This window comes from Crocuta crocuta, unplaced genomic scaffold, assembly GCF_008692635.1.
Source record: "Crocuta crocuta isolate KB4526 unplaced genomic scaffold, BGI_CrCroc_1.0 scaffold149, whole genome shotgun sequence".
Lineage (NCBI taxonomy): Eukaryota > Metazoa > Chordata > Mammalia > Carnivora > Hyaenidae > Crocuta > Crocuta crocuta.
Genome location: NW_027551561.1, coordinates 577,733 through 597,990, shown reverse-complemented (window position 1 = coordinate 597,990; position 20,258 = coordinate 577,733). Strand labels below are relative to the sequence as shown.

The following is a 20,258-nucleotide window of genomic DNA, read 5'->3' as shown; positions in this document are numbered from 1 at the left end:
GAAAATACCAAATTCCACTTACAAAGCACTAGAAGACCAAGTATAAGCAGTCTTGTATTTGCTTCCATGTCTAGCATGATCACAGTGATTTCTAGCATAAAAGCACTAAGTTCCTGGAACCCAAGTATCTTCAATAGCTGCCGGTCTAATTTAAGACTATTGTCCTTGCTTTTTTGAGAGCTACCTTTCTCAGTATTTGTGATTTAGCTCCCAAAAGTCCATTTTGCTATTTCCTTGAGATACTGACTTAATGAAAAACTTTTTTCTCTTTATCTTGATTTACTTGATTTAAATCTCTTTACTTGATTTACTTAATGAGAGCTATGAAAACTAAAACATGTTTCACAAATGACATTGGCCAGGAGGAATGAGCCTGACAGTTTCCATTATATTACTCTGGGGAGTGGGAGCTGAAACTATCTTTTTGGAGGACCCTTTGGCAATACATATGACAATGGCAAGCATGCATCCCTTTGAATATAAAAATATATCCAAACATGTATGTATAAAAATATTCACTATATTTCTGTAGCAGAGAAAATGGGAAAAAAATCTACATATCCATCATCAGAATATTGGTAGAAATATGTATGGTGTCATAAAATGCAATACCATACAACCATTAAAAATGATGAAAATGTTGATTTAGACAATGTTCTCCAGTACATAGTTCAGTGAATAAAAATGATTAATGAAAAAACAAAACTGAAAGAATTTCACCAAAATGCTAATGAAATCTGGGGTGATTTTTACTTTTTAAAAAAAAAAATTTCTATGTTGCTTGAATTTCTATAATGAATTTTTTTTGTTTATAACTAACAGATTGCAATACAGTAAAAAGCTAAGTTTGTTTGGGAAAATCCATGAATATCTTTAAAAAGTTATATTTGAGGGTATGGAAGACATTTCAACACATTTCAAATAGAAGTTAACAATGAGTGAATACAAGTTTAAAATGGAAGTTAACACACATGTCATGATAAAGAGTAAAAAGATTGGCACATACAAAAAAAGAGCTATGGACCAATCTACTTATAAATAAGAAAAGAGAAGTATGGTTTAATATCAGGGAAGTTATTACCAGTGACAGGCAGTGAGAAAGCATTTCAAAAATGCCACAGCTGGATGTAGAGGGGAGGGAGGATGGGCATGGAGGAGGGCACTCGTGGGGATGAGCACTGGGTGTTATGTGGAAACTAATTTGACAATAAACTATTTGTAAAAAAAAAATGCCACAGCCATATCTGATTATTAAAATACTACCATAAATTACAAATAGAAAGATAATTGCTGAACAGATATTATTCTGTCTTTTGCTTAAAATGCTTTAAGGCTCCTAACTGCACTTAGAATAAAAATTTTTAAACCTTAACAAGACTGCCTGCTCTGGACGCTGCTGGCCTGCATGACCTCATATCTCACCGATACCCTCCTCACTCGGCCACATTGGCCGGCCCTTATTTATTCTGTAGACACAGCAAAGCCTCCTCAGGGCCTTTGCACACACATCTCTATCTACAAGGCTCTTCGCTCAGGACTTCATAAGACTGACTGCTTTTTGTTCTTCATGTCTCAACAAAAAAGACATCAAAATATGGAAACTGGTTATCTACCTCCACATGATAAATTAAATTCAGTCCAATTATAGTCTTTTGAAAGCTTTTATTGCACTTCTGGTAGATTTTCAAAAGAAAAAAGACACAATAAACTGTTTTAATCCTAAATACTTTTTTTTTTAAAGCTCATTTATGTATTTTGAGAGCGCATGAGTGGTGAGGGGGTGCACAGAGAGAGAGAGAGAGGGAGGGAGGGAGAGAAAGAATCCCAAGCAGGCTCCACACTGTCAGTGCAGAGCCCTATGCAGGGCTCCATCCCATGAACCATGAGATCATGACCTGAGCTGAAATCAAGAGTTGGTTGCTTAACCAACTGAGCCACCCAGGCACTGTAGATCTTTAAACACTTCTAGAGTATTTTAAGATGATAGAATTTTAAATAAGACATAGGCATTAATCCTATTATATTAGGCATTTCAGATTGGAAGTTGCTGATGACTGAGTTGCATAAAGATTTTCCACGTTATATGTTTGTGCCTGTTATTAGTTTGTTGTTAACTTAAAAAATATTTTTCATTTTTGGAGGAGCCTCCATACTGTTTTTCACAGTGGCTGCATCAGTTTGCATCCCTACCAACAGTGCACTAGGGTTCCCTTCTCTCCTCATTCTTGCCAACACGTCTTGTTTCTTGTCGTTTTGATATTAGCCATTCTGAATGGTGTGAGGTGCTGTCTCATTGTAGTTTTGATTTGCATTTCCCTGATGATGAGTGATGTTGAACATCTTTTCACGTGTCTGTTGGCCATCTGGATGTCTTCTCTGGAAAAACATCTGTTCAGGTGTTTGCAGATATCTCTTACAAACACCTTCTCCTATTCACAGGCTGACTTTTTGTTTTGTTGATGGTTTCCTTTACTGGGCAAATCTTTTTATTTTGGTGTAGTTCCAATAGTTTATTTTTGCTTTTGTTTCCCTTGCCTGAGAAGATTTCACTTATACATAGATTATAAAAAAGCAAAAGTACAAACAAACAAAAACACCAAACAGACTCTTAAGTGCAGAGAACATACTGGTGGCTGTCAGAGGGGAGGGGGGGATGGGTGAAATAGGTGAAGGAGATTAAGAGGTACCAACTTCCAGTTACAAAACAAGCCACAGAAATGAAAAGTATAGCATAGGTAATACAGCAAATAATGTTGTAATAACATCATATAGGGACAGATGGTGATTACATTTACTGAGGTGACTGTTGTATAATGTATAGAATTGCCAAATCCTGTTGTACACCTGAAACTAATATAACATTGCATATGAGTTATACTTTGATAATAAATTTTTTAATTATAAAATTTAATTTAAGACATTTTAATTCTAAGAAAACAGTAACTTTTGCTTATATGAATGTCTTTGGTCAATTGAGGTCACTTAGTAAATGAACATTCATCGGTGCCTATGTTGCAGACAGTTGGGGAAATGGATGGAGTCAACAATAGTGGAGCCTCCGAGTTCCTGCTCGTGGGGATCTCGGAGAGTCCTGAGCAGCAGCGGGTCCTGTTCTGGATGTTCCTGTCCATGTACCTGGTCACGGTGGTGGGAAATGTGCTCATCATCCTGGCCATCAGCTTTGATCCCCGCTTGCACACGCCCATGTATTTCTTCCTGGCCAACCTCTCCTTCACCGACCTCTTCTTTGTCACCAACACAATCCCCGAGATGCTGGTGAGCCTTCAGTCCCAGAACAAAGCCATCTCCTATGCGGGGTGTCTGACACAGCTCTACTTCCTGGTCTCGTTGGTGGCTCTAGACAACCTCATCCTGGCCACAATGGCATATGACCGCTATGTGGCCATTTGCCGCCCCCTCCATTACACCACGGCCATGAGCCCTGGACTCTGTATTTTGCTCCTCACCTTGTGTTGGGCACTTTCTGTCCTCTATGGCCTCACCCACACCCTCCTCATGACCAGGGTGACCTTCTGTGGGTCCCGGAAGATCCATTACATCTTCTGTGAGATGTATGTCCTGCTGAGGCTTGCCTGTTCTAACACCCAGGTCAATCACACAGTGTTGATTGCTACAGGCTGCTTTATCTTCCTCACCCCCTTAGGGTTCATGATCATGTCCTATGTGGGGATTGTCAGAACTATTCTGCAAATACCCTCAGCCACTGGGAAGTACAAAGCCTTCTCCACCTGTGCCTCTCATTTGGCTGTGGTCTCCCTCTTCTATGGGACACTTGGTATGGTATATCTGCAGCCCCTCCACACCTATTCCATGAAGGATTCGGTAGCCACAGTGATGTATGCTGTGGTGACCCCCATGATGAACCCTTTCATCTACAGCCTGAGGAACAAGGACATGCATGGGGCTCTGGGAAGACTCCTCCTAGGGAAAGCCTTCCAGAAGTTGACATGAGGTAAGTTGGGGCATCGAAGTGGAGACTGGGAATTTCCTTTACCATGTGGAAAGCATTATTGTATGGGACACACAAGAAAGAGTGACTGGGACATAGCTCCAGCTCAGAATATGCTCATGCATCTGTGATGAAGACAAGACACCTATATGTAACCCAGAGTTCCCCAGCCCTCACCAACCTTGGCAATAAATAAGGTCATGCAAACATGAATACTAGAATTTTGCAGGATCCTGACCATAGGATCACAGTGCTACCATCCCAGCCCTTCAAAATATGTCCAGTTATGGCCTGGGGCAGAGGGGTCTCTGATCTTCTCTGGTACACATGCACTCATGGTCCTGAGCTCTGGCCCTCTCTAAGGGGCCTGCTGCCTATAAGCCACCTGGAGAAGAGGACTTGCAGCCCTCCGTGGCAGGCGCACTGGGTGGTTCCTCGTTCTCAGCTCTGCTGGCCACAGCTACCACTGCTTTAGTGATACCCCATATTCTCCCTGGACACAACCCCTACTGGTCAGGCAAAGCTTGCAGACAAGTTCTTCTCTTCTGCTCTGGGTTGGTTTTCATCCGTTGGGCTTTAAAGCAATGCTTGACTTTCTCCTACGGGAAGACCTGAACCTTGGGCAGCCCATCCTGTCCTTCGTTACTGTGGCTCCTCACTCCATTGTCTGCCCCATGTCTCCTGCTTGCTACCACTCTATCCTTCACTCAAAACAAAACTCCCCAGCTGATCAACACACGCATAAACAGGAGTGGTGGTGGGGGCAGTAGAAGGTAGGAGGAAACTTAAGACTAAGCAGTTCCAAAGAGGGTGTGGTCCTTTGCAGATGAATCAGTGGAGCCAGATTAGACTTTGACAGATAGAGAAAGGAATTGATGTGAGGTTCAATTCATTTAATTGATAATGACTGAGTGCCTAGTAGGGGGCTCAAAGTGGGTTACAAACTTGAGTCAGGAGCTCCCAGTAGATAAAGAAGAGTATTTTAATGCAATGTCTGGTGGCAGTGGTCATGCTCTGGGCAGGCAGGTTGAGGGGCACGAAGGAGGAAAGCCAAGCTTGGCTTGTTAGTGAGGGAGGGTTCAGGGAAGGCTTCCTTAGGGTGGTGGGGTCGTGACAGCTGGGCTGAGACTGAAGCAATGCCAAGTGAAAAGTGGCAGGGCAAAGTAAGAACACGGCGACAGAGGAGGGGATGGTGTGGACGGGAGTCTTCCTCTCTGCGCAGCCAGCCTGCGCTCTCATCCCAGCCCTACCTATCCCTTGTGTGGCCATGCAAGTCACCTCACCTGGCAAAGCCTTGTGTTTTGGGTACAACAGCATCCTGTCACTCAGAGGGGAGCCGAGAGGATTAAATGAGATAGTGTGCCAAAGCCCTTAGTGGAATGCCTGGCCCGTAGCCCGTGCAGTTCTTATCAAGCAGGAACAGGTGGACAAAGACAGAGAGGCAGGAAACAGCCTGACAGGTGAGGGGACATCCTAGCTGGGTGTCCCCGGTGAGACAAGCAGCAGCCAGAGATGAAGCTGACTGGTAGGTGGGAGGGATTTCAAAAGGCCTTGAATGCCTTGTAGAGGAGCTTGAAATCGAGTCTGCAGACAGTGATGTACCATCGGATGTTTGTTAGTTTTAACTTCCATTGTTTTTATTAAACCAACAATGTACACTTCTGGCAGAAATATTAAAATCAAAATAAACTCAAAATAATTACCTGTGTTTCTACTACCCCAAAACCAACTATTTGGTATAAAATCTAAACTTTTATCTCTGATCACTGTATATATATGTTTTTCAGAATAAATTCAAATTGTCTTGAAACTTGCCTTTTTACTTACTAATGCCTTTCTGTGTTAGTGAATATGCAGCTGCATGACTACTTAATGCCTACCCAATATTTCAGGGTGTGATTTAATGAAGAGAGAGAAGTTCATTTAACACTGTTGTTCAATATTTCTTCGCTTTCCGTTTCTCCTATTGTTTGCCACAGGGCAATAAGTGTCTCCATATGTACATCTTTGTTCCCTTCTCTGATTGTTTCCTTAGGGGAAGTTGGTGAAGTTGAACTGCCAGGGCCAAATATTTTTATTGTTCAGAGTCTTTGATATATCTCCTGAATCATCTTCCACAAAGGTCATAATGACCTGGACTTTGACAAAAAGGGGTCACAAGATCTCGCTTTTGTTTTGTGTTTATTGGCCTTGTGGGAGCTGGGAAGGAGCCGAGGCACCAGAACTTTTAAGTACAACTGGCAAAAGCAAAGGCAACATTGTGCTCCGAAGGCGGACAAGGTTCCTGCAGAGTTCAGCTTCTGACCTTCGCTCTCCGCGAAGCTGCGCCCATGAGAAAAAAGCCTCTCTGCCTTCCAACAATGCGACAGTCCCGGGAAAGGCACTGGAAGGCAGGCACTGGCCAGATGCAGGCTGCTGCAGGGGATGTATCACTCCCTGCCTGGTAGATGGTGTCCCTCAGGAGCCAAGTTCTAGTCCGCGGCAAGTCACTTTTTCCTTGACCACCAGGAAGGGGTGACATCCAGACATGCCAGATAGGAGTATCTGGCACATTTAGCAGAAGGGGGAGGGGCAGCTGGTTGCCTCTGTTTTCTTCTTTGTCCTCTTCACCCCAATCAATATATCTTGAATATTGTTAATAGTGTTAATTTGAGTGTTAATAGTGCTTAATTTGGCCTTTTGAGCTGTGGCAGATCGTGAGCAGCTATTGCTACCACAGGACACATAGGCATTTCCCCCACAGTCAAAAGGACTGGGACGTAAACTCCGATTATACAAAAGTCTCCCATTAAGTGTGGTTTCACTTTCTGTGGTTCCTGTTACCCACGGTAGGTCGACCACAGTCTGGAAGCAGATGATTCTCCTCCTGACCTCAAAAGGCCAATAGTATCTTAATGCTACGTCACAAGGTCTATGTGGTTCACCTCACTTCATCTCATCACGTAGGAGGTTTATCATCTCACATCATCACAAGAGGGTGGAATGGGATATTTTGAGAAAAGACCAGTCACATAATTTTTATCACAGTTCATTGGTATTGAAGCAGGGTGATTGTCGGAAAGACCGCCAAACGCTGAATAGAAGCGAGGCAAGATTTGATTCACGGCCAGGCCACACCTGATCTCCTGATCTCACGGAGAAATGCAGAGAATGGCCCTGAACAAAGGTGGCAATGAATTATATGGATCTCAGCAAGGCAGAACAGGTCATTATTTCGTTAACCAGTTACATTTCGTAGCATACCATGGTAACCAATTGCATTGAGACACTCAGGTGTTAGTTTTGACTAGCAAACAAGTTTTGGCTAAGAACTATCAATGTTAAGCTCTTTGTCTTGAAATGACCGACCGTAATTAGACATTTGAGAAGCCGTGGGGTAGTGACTACGTGACAGACCACCAGGGTAGAATGGCGACGTGGTGTTCTGTAACCTTGTGTACAGGGTGTGGGTGTGGTCAGCCAGAACAGAGACGTACAAGCGTGCCAAGCGGATTTACAGAAGCAGAAATAGCATGTTAGTATTTAACCACGCTTGAGGTTAACCTACAACAGCTATAATTGTCCGATTTTATTCTTGCTTATTGTTGTTACTCTCTTACTGGGCTTAATTTATAAATTACACGTTAGCATGGGTACGTATGTGTAGGCAAAAAACATCGTATACAGATGGCTCAGTACTGATGAAATTATCAAGTGGGCTTCATGAGCAAACGCTAAGAAAGAATTCTTGAGACACTTTTGGTACAAAAAAGGTGACTGTATAGTGGGGGACACGACCAATGAGAAGAAAGAGCTGCACTGAGATTGTGACTGATTGTATATTTTTTAAGCTTGTGGAGGCAGGGAGATAAAGTAAGTTTCTAAGGAATTTTAAAGCAAGGTTTTCAGGACCTTGAGGGACTAGCTGCTTTATGATAAGATTACTTTTAGCCTTTATTTTATTATTATTTTAATTTTTATTTATTTTTGAGAAAGAGAAAGAGAGCAGGAGGGGCAGAGAGAGAAGGAGACACAGAATCTGAAGCAAGCTCCAGGCTCTGAGCTGTCAGCACAGAGCCCAACGCAGGGCTGAAACCCACGAACTGTGAGATCATGACCTGAGCCGAAGCCGGATGCTCAACTGACTGAGCCGCCCAGGTGCCCCTACTTTTAGTCTTTAATTAAACAAAAACATTAAGGAAGTAAGGCAGTCCTGAGTGCCTCAGGCAGGTCACACTCTGCAAATTTCAGATGACTTTCAGTGGGCTGCAAGCTGTAAGGAGGTTTAATGTAAGCTAATTTCTCTTGTCTTTGTGTCCGTCATTGGTCTATTTCCTATTTTGTGTTACTTCTCGAATGTAGCGTGCGGGAAGTCCCCATTGAAAACCTGGAGTGATTACCTGCACTTTCCTTGCGCCTCTCAGGCCCCGGATGCCCCACGGAAGCTCAGCTCCTGTCTTGGGATCAACAAACTGCTTGGGATCAACAGAGCAGTGCAATTGTCTGCAGTGTGTCTCTGGGATTCCTCGCTTTCCTGCGTTTGGGCCCCTCAGTTTACTTGGTTGCTCTTTGATGCCTCTCAGACTTCAGAGGGCAAGGATGTTTGTGTCTTTGGTTGACTTAAGAGTGTTCACACAAAATGAACAAGACTTTTAGAATTTCTTTTAAAAAAAGGCAGAGTTTTATTGGAACCCCCAAGTGGGACCTGCTCCCCAGGATATACAATCTTCACAAAGAAGAGAGTGCTTTGGGGAAGGAATGTTTAATCCAGGGTTATATATGTTTTTTGTTACATTAAGAGTGATAGTCATCATGGCCAAGGACGGTTCAGAAAATTAAAAACTTTATCTCATGCTTTTAGTATGTGCAGGGTCACAGGCTTCAGAGGTATGGGAACAGAATTTAGAGAGAATTTTCTTCTTACTTTTAGTTTGGAGTGTTTCTTTTAGGTTATTTGCTAATGAAGCAGATGTACAATGTGTGCTCAGGGCAGAAAGACTGCCCATGCTTTGAAGTTTGGTGAGGTCATTGTGACCTTGGTAAAAGTATAGCTTCCCTGGGAGCCCAGAAGCAGGGCCCACAAACATTAAAAGTTAAAAATGTTGTTTATCAGGAACACATCTAAAGCAGCCCTTCTCAACCAGAGTTCCAAAGGGAATTGAGTTCTAGTAACCTAAGGTGTCCATTCTGTGTAGTAAGTGAACTTCTGTCCTGTGCATCTAGAATGCTGCTATCTATGGAGCCTTGAGAGAATTGAGAGAATTGTCAGAATTAAGCATAGGGCTTAATTCTGTCATGGAAACCCAGCTGTGAAATGCTAGTATGAAGAATCTTATTAACCTACCTTAGGCCACATGCCTACAGAGAACCATCACTAAGGCCAGGCCTGCTGGGAGCCGCACCGACCTCGCTGGATGACAGTCACAGGAAGGAAACGGCAGCTTTTGCACAGCTCCTGCCATGAGAAATGAAAACTGGTATCTCCTTCTGCTACTACTGGTTCACGTTGGAAACGAGCCTGCTGGTATGGACCAGGCCTCACAATATCCCAAACCAGACCGATATTCCCCACATAGGTCCCTCATAAGGAAAAGCATATTCCTGCCTCTTCAAAAGAGATTGTAGATGAAAGCACTGTAGATGTTTGTCCAAAGGCTCTATCCTATGGGCCTTGTAGATCCAAGACTTAGATAATAAAGAGAGTTAAGAACACAAGAGTTACAATTGAGCCTGACCCTGAGACAAAGAGCCTAATTTAGCCTGGATATCCACCCCCACCCAATTGTTTCTGCTTGGAGCATTGACCCCCAAGGCATCTTTGTTGATCAGTATTTAGAGTGACTTATTCTGGCTTTGAATATGCTGATTGCACCCTGTGAAGGAACCTATTGAGGAATTTCTTCTTTTGTGATTATGGGAGCAAACATTGTGTTTCCTGAAAGACCTGTTTTTCTTAATAGTTCTCCTTAAACAAACAACCTGTTGACCCCCCCCCCCACAAAGAACTAACCTCACTCTTTTTATGCTAAAAACATTGTCTTATATGCTAAGGAAACCTTCTTTCCCCATAGGATAAGCATCTAAATCACCTACCTCAATCACTATTGATAAAGGTTCTGCACGAGTCTTCTACAAATCTATGTTCCGGGAAATTCTTACATATCAAATAAATTTGTCATCAGAAAGCGTTGTCTAAGGCAAATGCCTTCTGTGCCATCCCCCAAACACTTAATTATAAAATAAAGTTGAGCCCCAGTCAGAGCAGAGATGCCTGCCTGGTGACCAGAAACATTCTCATAGCTCTTTCACCCCTCCCTTGGCGACACCGTCCATCCTTCAGGGACCCCTGAACCCGGCCAGAGGCGGCCTCCAGCACAGGCCAGTGATAAATGCTAGTCCCTCTGCTCTGGAGCCACGGGTGGAAGCACATTCCCAGGAACCACCTGGATGCCAGAGGGAAACTGGGAGCTGTTAGAAAGGTAGAAATAGAAGTCAGAAAGACCGTAAATGTTCACTACAAGCCATTACCAAATTAAATCCATTGTAGACTTCTGGTTTCCACTCAGACTTGGAAGTCGTTACTCATCCTCAAAATAAAAAAGATGAGCAATCAAACAACAACTCTTCTTAGATCTATCAAACAACTGACGTCACATAAATAAGAAATCAACCTTTGCTGTTGAAAACCAGAGATTTTAGGGGCTATTTGTTAGCACAATGTAACCCTGCCTAGCTTGCTTGATATAGATGGAAAAAATCTTTTTTCACCCAAAATGAGACGCAAAGTCAAAAGCATAAAGACTATCAATCTGCAAATAAAGAGCCACAGTGAGAGGCAAATGAGCACTTATTTGGGATTAAAGAATTGGAATTCAGAGAGTACAGGTTCTGGTAGAAATCCAAACAGTGCCCCGCTTGTAGGATGAAAGCAAGGGGCTTGTATGAGGAAAAGGAAGGGGCAATTATTCGCGTTGAAGAAAAAAAATGTTTTCTATGGGGCAGGAAAAGGGTGTCTTTTAAACAAGTAGAGGTAGGGGTTTATTGGCACCTGCGGAGTCAAAGGTCATGCTTCTTTGTGCATCATATGTGTAATTAGCATGTTAAAGCTAATCACCCCTGGGCACGATTTTTCGTATTATAATGGAGGAGAAAGTGGGTGAAAGGTCAGCTCTGGGGTCCACCTTGGCACAGACTGGTTTGGTCTCGTCTTTGCCAGTCTTCCTAGTTGAGTCCTTCCTTTGGTAGGCATCCTGCTTCTGCATTCCTGCAAGATACGCTACTACTCAAGGGGCCCAGAGTGTCAGCTATCAAGGGACGCTGGATTTTGGAGTTGGGGCTGAGAAGACCAGAGTCCAGTCTCTGCTGTCTCACCTAGGCCTGGGGACTTGTGATGGGGAATAGAGAAGACCAGTTGGGGCCGTGTCACATGCTCATAGGGTAGATGGAATGATGATGTTCTCAAAATGTTTCCTGGGCTCAGTCCCAGGAAGAAATTCACCCAGCCTATTGTAATCAGGGTCATTTAGTGCAAAGAGCTGTGGAGGAGATGACTTTGTCCCAGTTCTTTAAGGCATAGATTGGAACAAGCCCAGCCGGAGAAAGGAAATTCTAAGGTCTCAGAGCAGTGTTTACAACCCACATTCCTGAGTTTTACTCACAGGAATTTTGCTTGGTCTCTTTAACCCTGAAGTGTCTGGAGACCCAAGAGTATCAGGAAAGAGACAGACTTCCCCTCTGCTCCTTAGATTGTACTGGCAGGCACTGCCCCCAAAGGTAGGAAGGTTGATAACTTGAGTGGGCCAGTGGGGTGATGGGGGAATGAACGCTGAGCACACACCTCCACCTCCTTCTCCCCTGCTAGCTCTACACCCTGCTCTCCTAGGATCAGCTCCTGGCCTGAGGAAGCACAAGAGGAGAACCGAGACTACTCTGCAGCATTATATTTTCAGCAAAACTTCAACTTTGTTTTTCCTAGTTAGAATGAGGGGCGGGGGGAACCCAACAGTAACATCACAGGTGCTAGTTATTACATGGCCACATGCTGATGGGAAGTGAGTGATTCCATACTAGGAATGCTACTCTCCTCTCCCGTCCCATTTATTCTCCACTTTCTCCATACTTATCTCTGAGTTCACCAGCATTCCTGAGGCATCTCGTTTGCTAATCCCAATTCTCCCATCCTTTCTCATCTCCTATTCTCTGCCCTGATTTCTGTCCTTCCTTCTTACCCCCTCTGCTCACCATTCAATCGCAGCCCTCCCTGCACCTTCACCTTATATCTTCATTAATCCACTCCCACTCCTGTCCTTCCTCCCACACTCTTACATTTTCTTACATCCTCCTCTCAGCCCATCCTCATTTCCGTAGCCTCCAGGTGTAGCCATGGGGCAGATTTACGGAGGATACATTGTAGGGACAGTAGAATTGCCAGGACAGGGTAAATAGCCTTCCAAGGGAGGCTGGAGAAAAGGTGCAAATCGGAAATGGATGAGCTGAAGGCTGGATAAACATCAAGGTGAGGAAATTCTCTGGATTGGAGCTGTACTGGTGTAATAATAAAGCTAGAAAGAGGAATCACTTCCAGAAACTTCATTTGTGGGCATTTTCTGAGCTAGGGTGTTTGGGAGGGAAAGACAAGACCTTGGAAGAGAGGGTTATATTGTACACTCCTTGCTGAAAAATCGAAGGACTTGGTTAGAGTATAAATGCTTACTCTTACAAAGGCTTTATCATATCTGTGGGCAAGAAGATTCATCCAATAAGAAAGACACGGCAAGGGATTGGGATGGAACTTTGTTTTTTTGACCTGGAGATATATCATGTATGCATTAAAGTGGTTTAATTTAGTGAGCTAGTTCTCTCTCTAGACCCTACCTGTCCACTAAACATTATACTGGGTTCTTGTGTCATAGTCAAGAGAAGGAATGGATTGTTTGGAAGTGGAAGGTGAAGTGGATAATCTTGGCACTGGACTCATGGTTTAAAATGTCTTTCTGCATTCTGACCTAGATGGAACCTTATGTCCCCAGCAGGAAAAAAATCCTTCACAGCGATATTACTGGTTACTTAATTGATTACCTCTTAGCCAAATAGCCCTTCCTTGTAGGACATTGCTCTCCAAAACTACTGGGCTTTCAAGGCTTCAGAAAGTGAGCACAACCAAACACAAGGTGGCAATTTACCGGGGGCACTTGCTCAGCAGAACCTAGCTGCCTATCTAATTTATTTTTCTTTATTTCCCTTATCGCTATGTGGTATTTCATATATGATGCTTGTTTATTTTATGCATTTTGTCTTTCTTCATGAGAATGTGAGTTGCATAAGTGCAGAGACCCTTGTTTATTTTGTTCGCCAGTCCCCTAGGAGGACATCTGGATCCCAGAAGCAATTTAATAAACATTTGTTTTATGAATTAATGAATGAATTACATAGGATTTCTTCAGAGGACAAACACATCACACAAACCTTCAGGCAGTTAGAGATATGATTATGGGCCATTTTTTAGGTTGCTGCCTTCATGGGAAGTTTTCCTTAGCCCAGAAAAGGCAGGAAAGAAAGGACATTGTCAAACCTTAAGTCAGTGACTGCCTCCCCACAAGTACCCACCACAGGGCACCCTGAACATCAGGGTTTCTAAGGCTGTAAATGAGTGGGTTCAACATGGGGTTGATAACAGTATTAAAGACCCCAACCCCTTTATCCTTGTCTGAAGACTCCTCAGAACCAAGGCGCATGTAGTTGAAGATACCAGTACCATAGAAGAGGCAAACCACAGTGAGGTGGGAGCCACACGTGGAAAAGGCCTTCTTTCTGCCTTCCACTGAACGGATTTGTAGAACTGCAGCTGCCACGTATGCGTAGGACACAGTGATGAGGACCAAGGGGGTTACAGCCATGAAGGCTGCCGCTATGAAAAGCAGCAGCTCGTTGAGTTGGGTGCTGGAGCAGGAGAGCTGGAAGAGCTGTGGGAGGTCACAGTAGAAGTGATTGATCACATTGGGACCACAGAAGTTCAGGGTAGTTAGAGTAAGAGTGTGATTTAGTGCATTGCTGAAACCCAAAGCCCAAGACACAGCCACCAACATCCTCTGGAGTGTCTGGCTCATTCGGGTGCTGTAGGTGAGGGGCTGGCATATGGCCAGGAATCGGTCATAGGCCATGACAGTCAATAGAAAGCAGTCCATGCCAGCCAGAAGGTGGAAGAAGAAAAGCTGTGTGAGGCAGGCTCCATAAGGAATGGTACGCTTGTGGGACAGGAGACGTGCCAACATTGAGGGAACAGTGACGGTGATGCACCCAACGTCCAACACGGATAGGTTCCCCAGGAAGAAGTACATGGGGGTGTGGAGTTTGGGCTCCACCAAGATGGCGGCCAGGATGCTGAGGTTGCCCCCAACTGTGACCAGGTAGGCAAAGAGGAAGACGACAAAGAGCACAGTCTGCAGCTGTTCTGTTTCCACGAGGCCTAGTAGAATGAACTCAGTGACAGATGTCCTGTTAACCCCAACTTCTGGTTCCATGAGTTTCTGTAAAGAAATGTCCCAAGAAGGGAGATATCAGTTCATTCCAATTTGTTTATTGAACGTAAATGTTAAACCATCCATGTTTAAAGCCCCAGGTAAGTTCTCAGCTGTCCAGGTGATGATAGTCTCACTCCCCAGATTACACCTCATCACTGACCTCCTCCATCAACTTAGTGTCTCTGCTCTCAGCTGAGATGCCCCAAACCATCATCATTTTGTCCCTTCCATCCTCTCCTAGTTGACAGTGTCGCAGTACTTGGGGAAATGATTTAAGAGAAAAGCAGACTTCCTTTATAAATGCAGTGAGATTAAGATGGACTTCTCCTTTTTACTCTGAGGGAGCCCAAATCAATAAGGAGATTTCACAATAGAAAAATTAATCATATTTCCAGGGAAACCAGAAAGTATTTGAAAATCTAGGCTTCAAAGCTTCTAGAAATAAAGATCAAGCAAAGATAGCAAGACTCAGACCCCTGACTGCAGACATCAGATAGTTGAACCAAGTATATTTATCCAAGGTGAGAAATGTAGGCTGAAGTATAAATTCAAAATCCCTAGGCCAATAAATTGTTGATGTTCTTGATGCTAACTAAGGCTTTGTAACAGCTTAATTTAAATTTATTTATTGTTCTTATAGTATCTGCGACTTACCTCTGAAATCAAAATTGTAAGCATAACCCGTGGGGCAGCTGCAGCTGGGTGCAGTTCGTGTTCTGCATCACACAGCCACCAACCTTCCACTTGTCCTTGACTCAGGCGCAGTAGTTTGACCAATAGCTCTAAGGAAAGATTCTCAAAGGAAGTATGCACATACTAGAGAGGCAGACTGAGCCCCGTTTTCCAAATATCATAAAAGAACCTGGTTTAAAAAAATCAATGTTTCTCTATTGCCATGGGGATACACAGAGCTAGAACTTCCTAAGAGTAATGTTAGTCCCTTGCATAGAATATGCTGGAATCACAGGGAAGCAGTTGGAGTCTGTTGACTCTAACAGAAGGGGAAAAGGTGATGGGTTCACATGAATGAAAAGTTGGGTGCAGTGATCTCTAAAATATGCTTAAAATTCTAGGTTACCAGATTGGCAAGAAGGAGGATCAATCTCAGGCAACTCATAACTTCTGAAGTTGATCATTGATCAGTGATTTGCAAATGGACAAATCAATGGATGGATAACAGCTGTGTACATATACTACATTAAAGAGCATTGAACTACTCTCTCTCTTTTCCTTTTTTAACATAAGCACTAGATTGTGACCTTGTGATTTTCTATCTTCTTGCTCATGCAGTTTTCTCTGCCTGCAATGGATCCCTTTCGAACTCTACATCCCAAGTATTTCAAGACTTAAGTCTGGCTGCCTGGGAGTTCCCAGTATCAAAAGTATCTCTGTCTCTCTCTCCTAAGCTAGCACTACATATTATCTCATGGAATTTATTTTTGTGTATCGTCTAGTTAAGTCATTTCTCTATAAAGGGTATCTCCCCTACTTCTCTGTAAGTGACATGAGGGGGCGCCTGGGTGGCTTGGTTGGTTAAGCGTCCGACTTCGGCTCAGGTCATGATCTCGTGGTTCGTGGGTTTGAGCCCCGTGTCGGGCTCTGTGCTGACAGCTAGCTCAGAGCCTGGAGTGTGTCTTCAGGTTCTGTGTCTCCCTCTCTCTCTGACCCTCTCCTGCTCATGCTGTCTGTCTGTCTGTCTCTCTCTCTCTCAACAATGAATAAAAAATACATTTAAAAATTTTTTAAAAATGTAAGTGACATGAGGACCAGAAACAGGTTTCATTCAGTTTTACAGTGACACTACTTATCATACTGCTTTACATAGAGTAGGTACTCAGTGTTTATTAAATAAATAAATAGATGGCTCAAGTGTTCATAGGATTGCAGAGAAAGAGAGCGTCAGTGTGACCTAGAGTTGTCATGGAAGACTTTCTGGACACTTTGGAGTTGAGGCTAGAATTTGTGGGTTAGGATGATTTACAGGAGGTGTAGAGGCAAGTGGAGGGTGCAAGGCTGCTGCAGAGACTACTGCTTTCTTTGGTTTTATGGGACAAGCAGGTAACGTAGCAATACACACAGTACCATATTTCTTTTTGAGTAAACCACTCAAAAGGATAGGCCCTTATAAGATAAGTAACTTATAACCAGGGATAGAAGAGCAACAAAGAAGCTGCCACCAGCCCTCAGGTGACCGGAGATGCAGTTTGCTTGAAATAAGTGGGATTCTAAAGACCTCTGATCATGCAGAGACACCCAGAGAGTCTAAAGGGTCCCCCCACTGCCCGAGCTGAGGAGCCCCGCTGCATTAGCATTCTCAGAGCGCTGTCATGAGGCCCAGGTCTCCCTAGTGAGATATTACAGCCTCCTAGTCTGGAACTCCAAAGAATACTTCCATGTTCCTTTTGATGAAAAAGCTCCACAAGACCTGGGACTTGAGTGAAGGTTGAAGGCTGCCTGATGCAGTGGGTCCTAGGCTGAGATTCAGATTCAGTGAATCCCTTCATACTCTCTAAGAGTCAAAGAGAACAGGCTTCCAAGAAAGGGGGGTGTGGGTAAAGGGGCCCAGAAAGAGAGCCAGGATCTTTGGGTTGTAGCCTCAGATCTTCCCATAAAACAGCTTCTTTTAATCCAGAGGCATCGATTGTACCTCATGAAAAGTCATATTGAGCTGATGGTGGCAACAGAGGCCCCATCACTGTTTTGTTAGAGTATGACCCCTGAGCACACTCACCTAGGCATGGGCATAGACACCAGCGAGGTTCTTCAGGAAAGAAGATGAGGAGTTCTGTAGACCCATGGATGCACCAGAAAGGAGGTCTAGATATAATAAATCAAGGAAAGAAGCTGATATTTTCTGCACCCTAGCATTTTCCTTAGAGTGCTATTCCTCCAAGGACAGAGTAGACAGATGGGGAGAGAGACCAGTCGTTTTGTAAACAACACAAACCCTTCCTAAATATAGTTACCATGCATCACACCTTCTGGTGTTCAAACTTTCTTTGAAAAAGAAGAAAAGGGGCTTTATCTCTAGCCCTAGCTGTATAGGAAGTAGTTAGAGAAGCTGATATAAATTCCATTTAATGGTAGGGCCACTGAGGTTTACAGGACTTGTTCACATTCTCAGGAATGTGAGAGGTGTAAATGGGACTAGACACAGGGTTTTCTAAGGGAGGGATTTATTTCTCAGATGTCAACCCCAAGAAGAGCCTTTGAGCACAGATGCAGTAATTTCCAGACTTGTCTTGGACCTGGGATGAGAAAGAAGCCCCAGAAGAGAGACAAGAAGGAGAAGCTTTCTTGAAACCCAGTTTCCTAATGAGTCCTCAGAAGTGTGGTGTTTTCTCCCTCAGGGCCTTGTTAGTGGGAGCCCCTGAGACTGGGTCTTGGGCGCCCAGCAGCGACTCTGGAAGTGGGGGTAGACAAGCTATTTTGGGCTAGGAGGCCTCCTGAGGGGCTGCCTGCCAATATGACTGCGTAGGCCAGGCCCTGAGGGATTGAGAGCCCCGGTGAAGGCTGCAGACTAATAAACAGAAGACGCAGGAGGGTTAAGGAGTGTGTTCCCGCCACTACTTACTCAACACTCCTCTCCCAAGAGAGGGTCTCTGTCTTCTCCCACCAGAAAAGCCTTCTGCGGGAGGAGATGTGCTGTGGACAGACCCATTTTCTGGCTTTGAGTGGTTGACTTTGGTCGAGCTGCCCTACCCTTTGATCCTCAGTGTCCTCATCTGTGAAATGAGCATCTCATCTACTACAGAGCATTACTTGCAGATTAAATGAAATAAGATTCCCTAAGCTGAAAATAGAACTTTGGCGACACATCAACATACCAACTGATAACATTTGTGGGTATGTGGTAGGTACAGGATAATATGCCAAGTACTTTTTGCACCTGGGTCCCTGTGATTCCTCTTAACACCTCTAGGAAGCACATTGTGGCAGGCATATAAGATGTCAGCCTCACATCTCCCTCTGCCTTTCTTCTAATTTCATCTGTAGCTGGGTGTGACAGTTTCCCTGAGGCTTCTGCTTGGGGCAGGCTGACAGAGGGTAGCCTCCTTCTTGGGATCCTCTGACGCCATGAATTTTGGTGGTGGGGATGGGTCCTCACTAGGTCTGAGCATGAGTGCCAGACAGCTCCTTGACAATAGGAAAGGGGAGCCAATGGATAGACACCCCAGCACCCCTTCCTCAGACAGTTACAGGAGGCATTTCATATGCTCATGCTCTATCAACTCTCTGGCGGACGTCCGTTGAAGAGGCTTCGGTGCTGAACCCCTTGGTCAGGGACACCTTGTCTTCCTTGGTCTCACTCTCCTTTTAACCCCTGTCTTCCAGGGACTCCTGCTCCCTAAGATGGTTTCCCAGTTAAGTGACACATGCATCCTATCTCAAGCTCTGCTCTGAGGGGAGCCTGACTACAACAGCTGGTACTGGGAGTGGCCCTAGGAAGCATGTCCTCCAGATGGAATTCTGCACCTGGATCATTGACCAGTGTTGACGGGAAAGTGAGCTTGGTGATAACAGGAGTTTCATCACAGAGCCTCAGCTGTGGTGTGTTGGGAGGAGGTACAGGTGAAAGGTGAAACACTGGGTCACGTTTGTGACTGACCTACAGCAGCTTTCCACCCTAAGCCTTGTTAAACCATTGGTGTAAGAGTAAAGAATTCTTAAACTTATTTCCCACATGTCTTATTTCTCTCCATGTCCCTCTTTCTTCTTCATTTCCCCACAAACTCTCCACCTCCAGTCTTGTACTGATTCCCTCCTTCATGTCCCTTCTCTTCAGCTCCATCTTACCCAATCTTTTCAACCCTTTTATCCCCATGGAAACTCACAGAGAAGCCAGGGTACAGTGTAGGCCAAAGGGATGTTTTGGGGCAATGAATCAGGAAACATCATGGCACAGCAGAGATGCCCAAAGTGGGTGATTCATCTCAAAGGGAGGCTATGAAGGATGAAAGGCTGAGAAGCAGTACATAAGAAAAGAGAGAATTCTAGGTTAGAGACTGTTCTCCTATTGACAAAGGAAATTTTAGGGGAAGCATCACCATATCAGTAGATCTGCAGATTCAGGTTATCTCAGCTGGAAGATTTGGGGACTGAAGTTCATATGGAGTATTTTGGAATTTTTTCATGTGTAAATAAAAATGCCTTACGAAAGATTATCTTTTTAGAAGATTTGAAATATATCAGGGAAGATAGATAAGGAACAATAATTTTGTATTACAGCATTTACTTTTTGTGTTAATGGAGTTTTAAACATTTGCACAAGGATCATGCTCTGCGGTTACTAGAGAACATACCCCATACAACTTCCTCTCTATCCCCTTTTTATCCCATGGTATCTTCATGTGAAGGAAAAGAAAGCTGCTGTTTTTGGTTTGTAAAAACCTGGTAGGCAAGATAAAATGAATCTGACTCTAGGTTCATGTTTTATATCCAGACCATCCATAGCTGAACTTGAGGGAATCACATGACCTACTAATGGATGCAGGGCATGGTGGGAAAGGCTTTGATTGGATATTTTTGGGAAGCCAGGCTATAAGCAAGCAAAGAGTTATTCCCTGTGGGAAATGAACCTGTACTAGTCAAGGCTCTGAGGTTTCACTTCAACCCAGAAAAAGGACACACAGTGTCTGAAGATGTAATTGGTCAAAGAGGTTGGCCTTGGCAGAGCCCACACACCTATTGCTTATAAATTGGACATGGCTTCTTTGGGAAACAATAACTCTTAGCCCTAACAAAAAACCCTCCTGTGAAGGGAGACAGAAGCAATTCTGGACCATTAG

The 20,258-nt window shown here is 44.0% G+C and overlaps 2 protein-coding genes across 2 annotated transcripts; one reads left to right on the top strand and one right to left on the bottom strand.

Annotated features, from left to right (window-relative positions):
* The first annotated feature begins 3,009 nt into the window (after window positions 1-3,009).
* Window positions 3,010-3,972, top strand: LOC144219699 (olfactory receptor 1D2). Its single transcript, XM_077749791.1, has one exon. It carries the CDS (start codon window positions 3,010-3,012, stop codon window positions 3,970-3,972), a length of 963 nt encoding a protein of 320 aa, XP_077605917.1.
* A 9,549-nt stretch (window positions 3,973-13,521) lies between these two features.
* On the bottom strand, window positions 13,522-14,481 carry LOC144219683 (olfactory receptor 3A2). The gene has a single exon (XM_077749757.1). The coding sequence runs from the start codon at window positions 14,467-14,469 to the stop codon at window positions 13,522-13,524; it is 948 nt and encodes a 315-aa protein (XP_077605883.1). The 5' UTR covers window positions 14,470-14,481.
* Window positions 14,482-20,258: the final 5,777 nt, after the last annotated feature.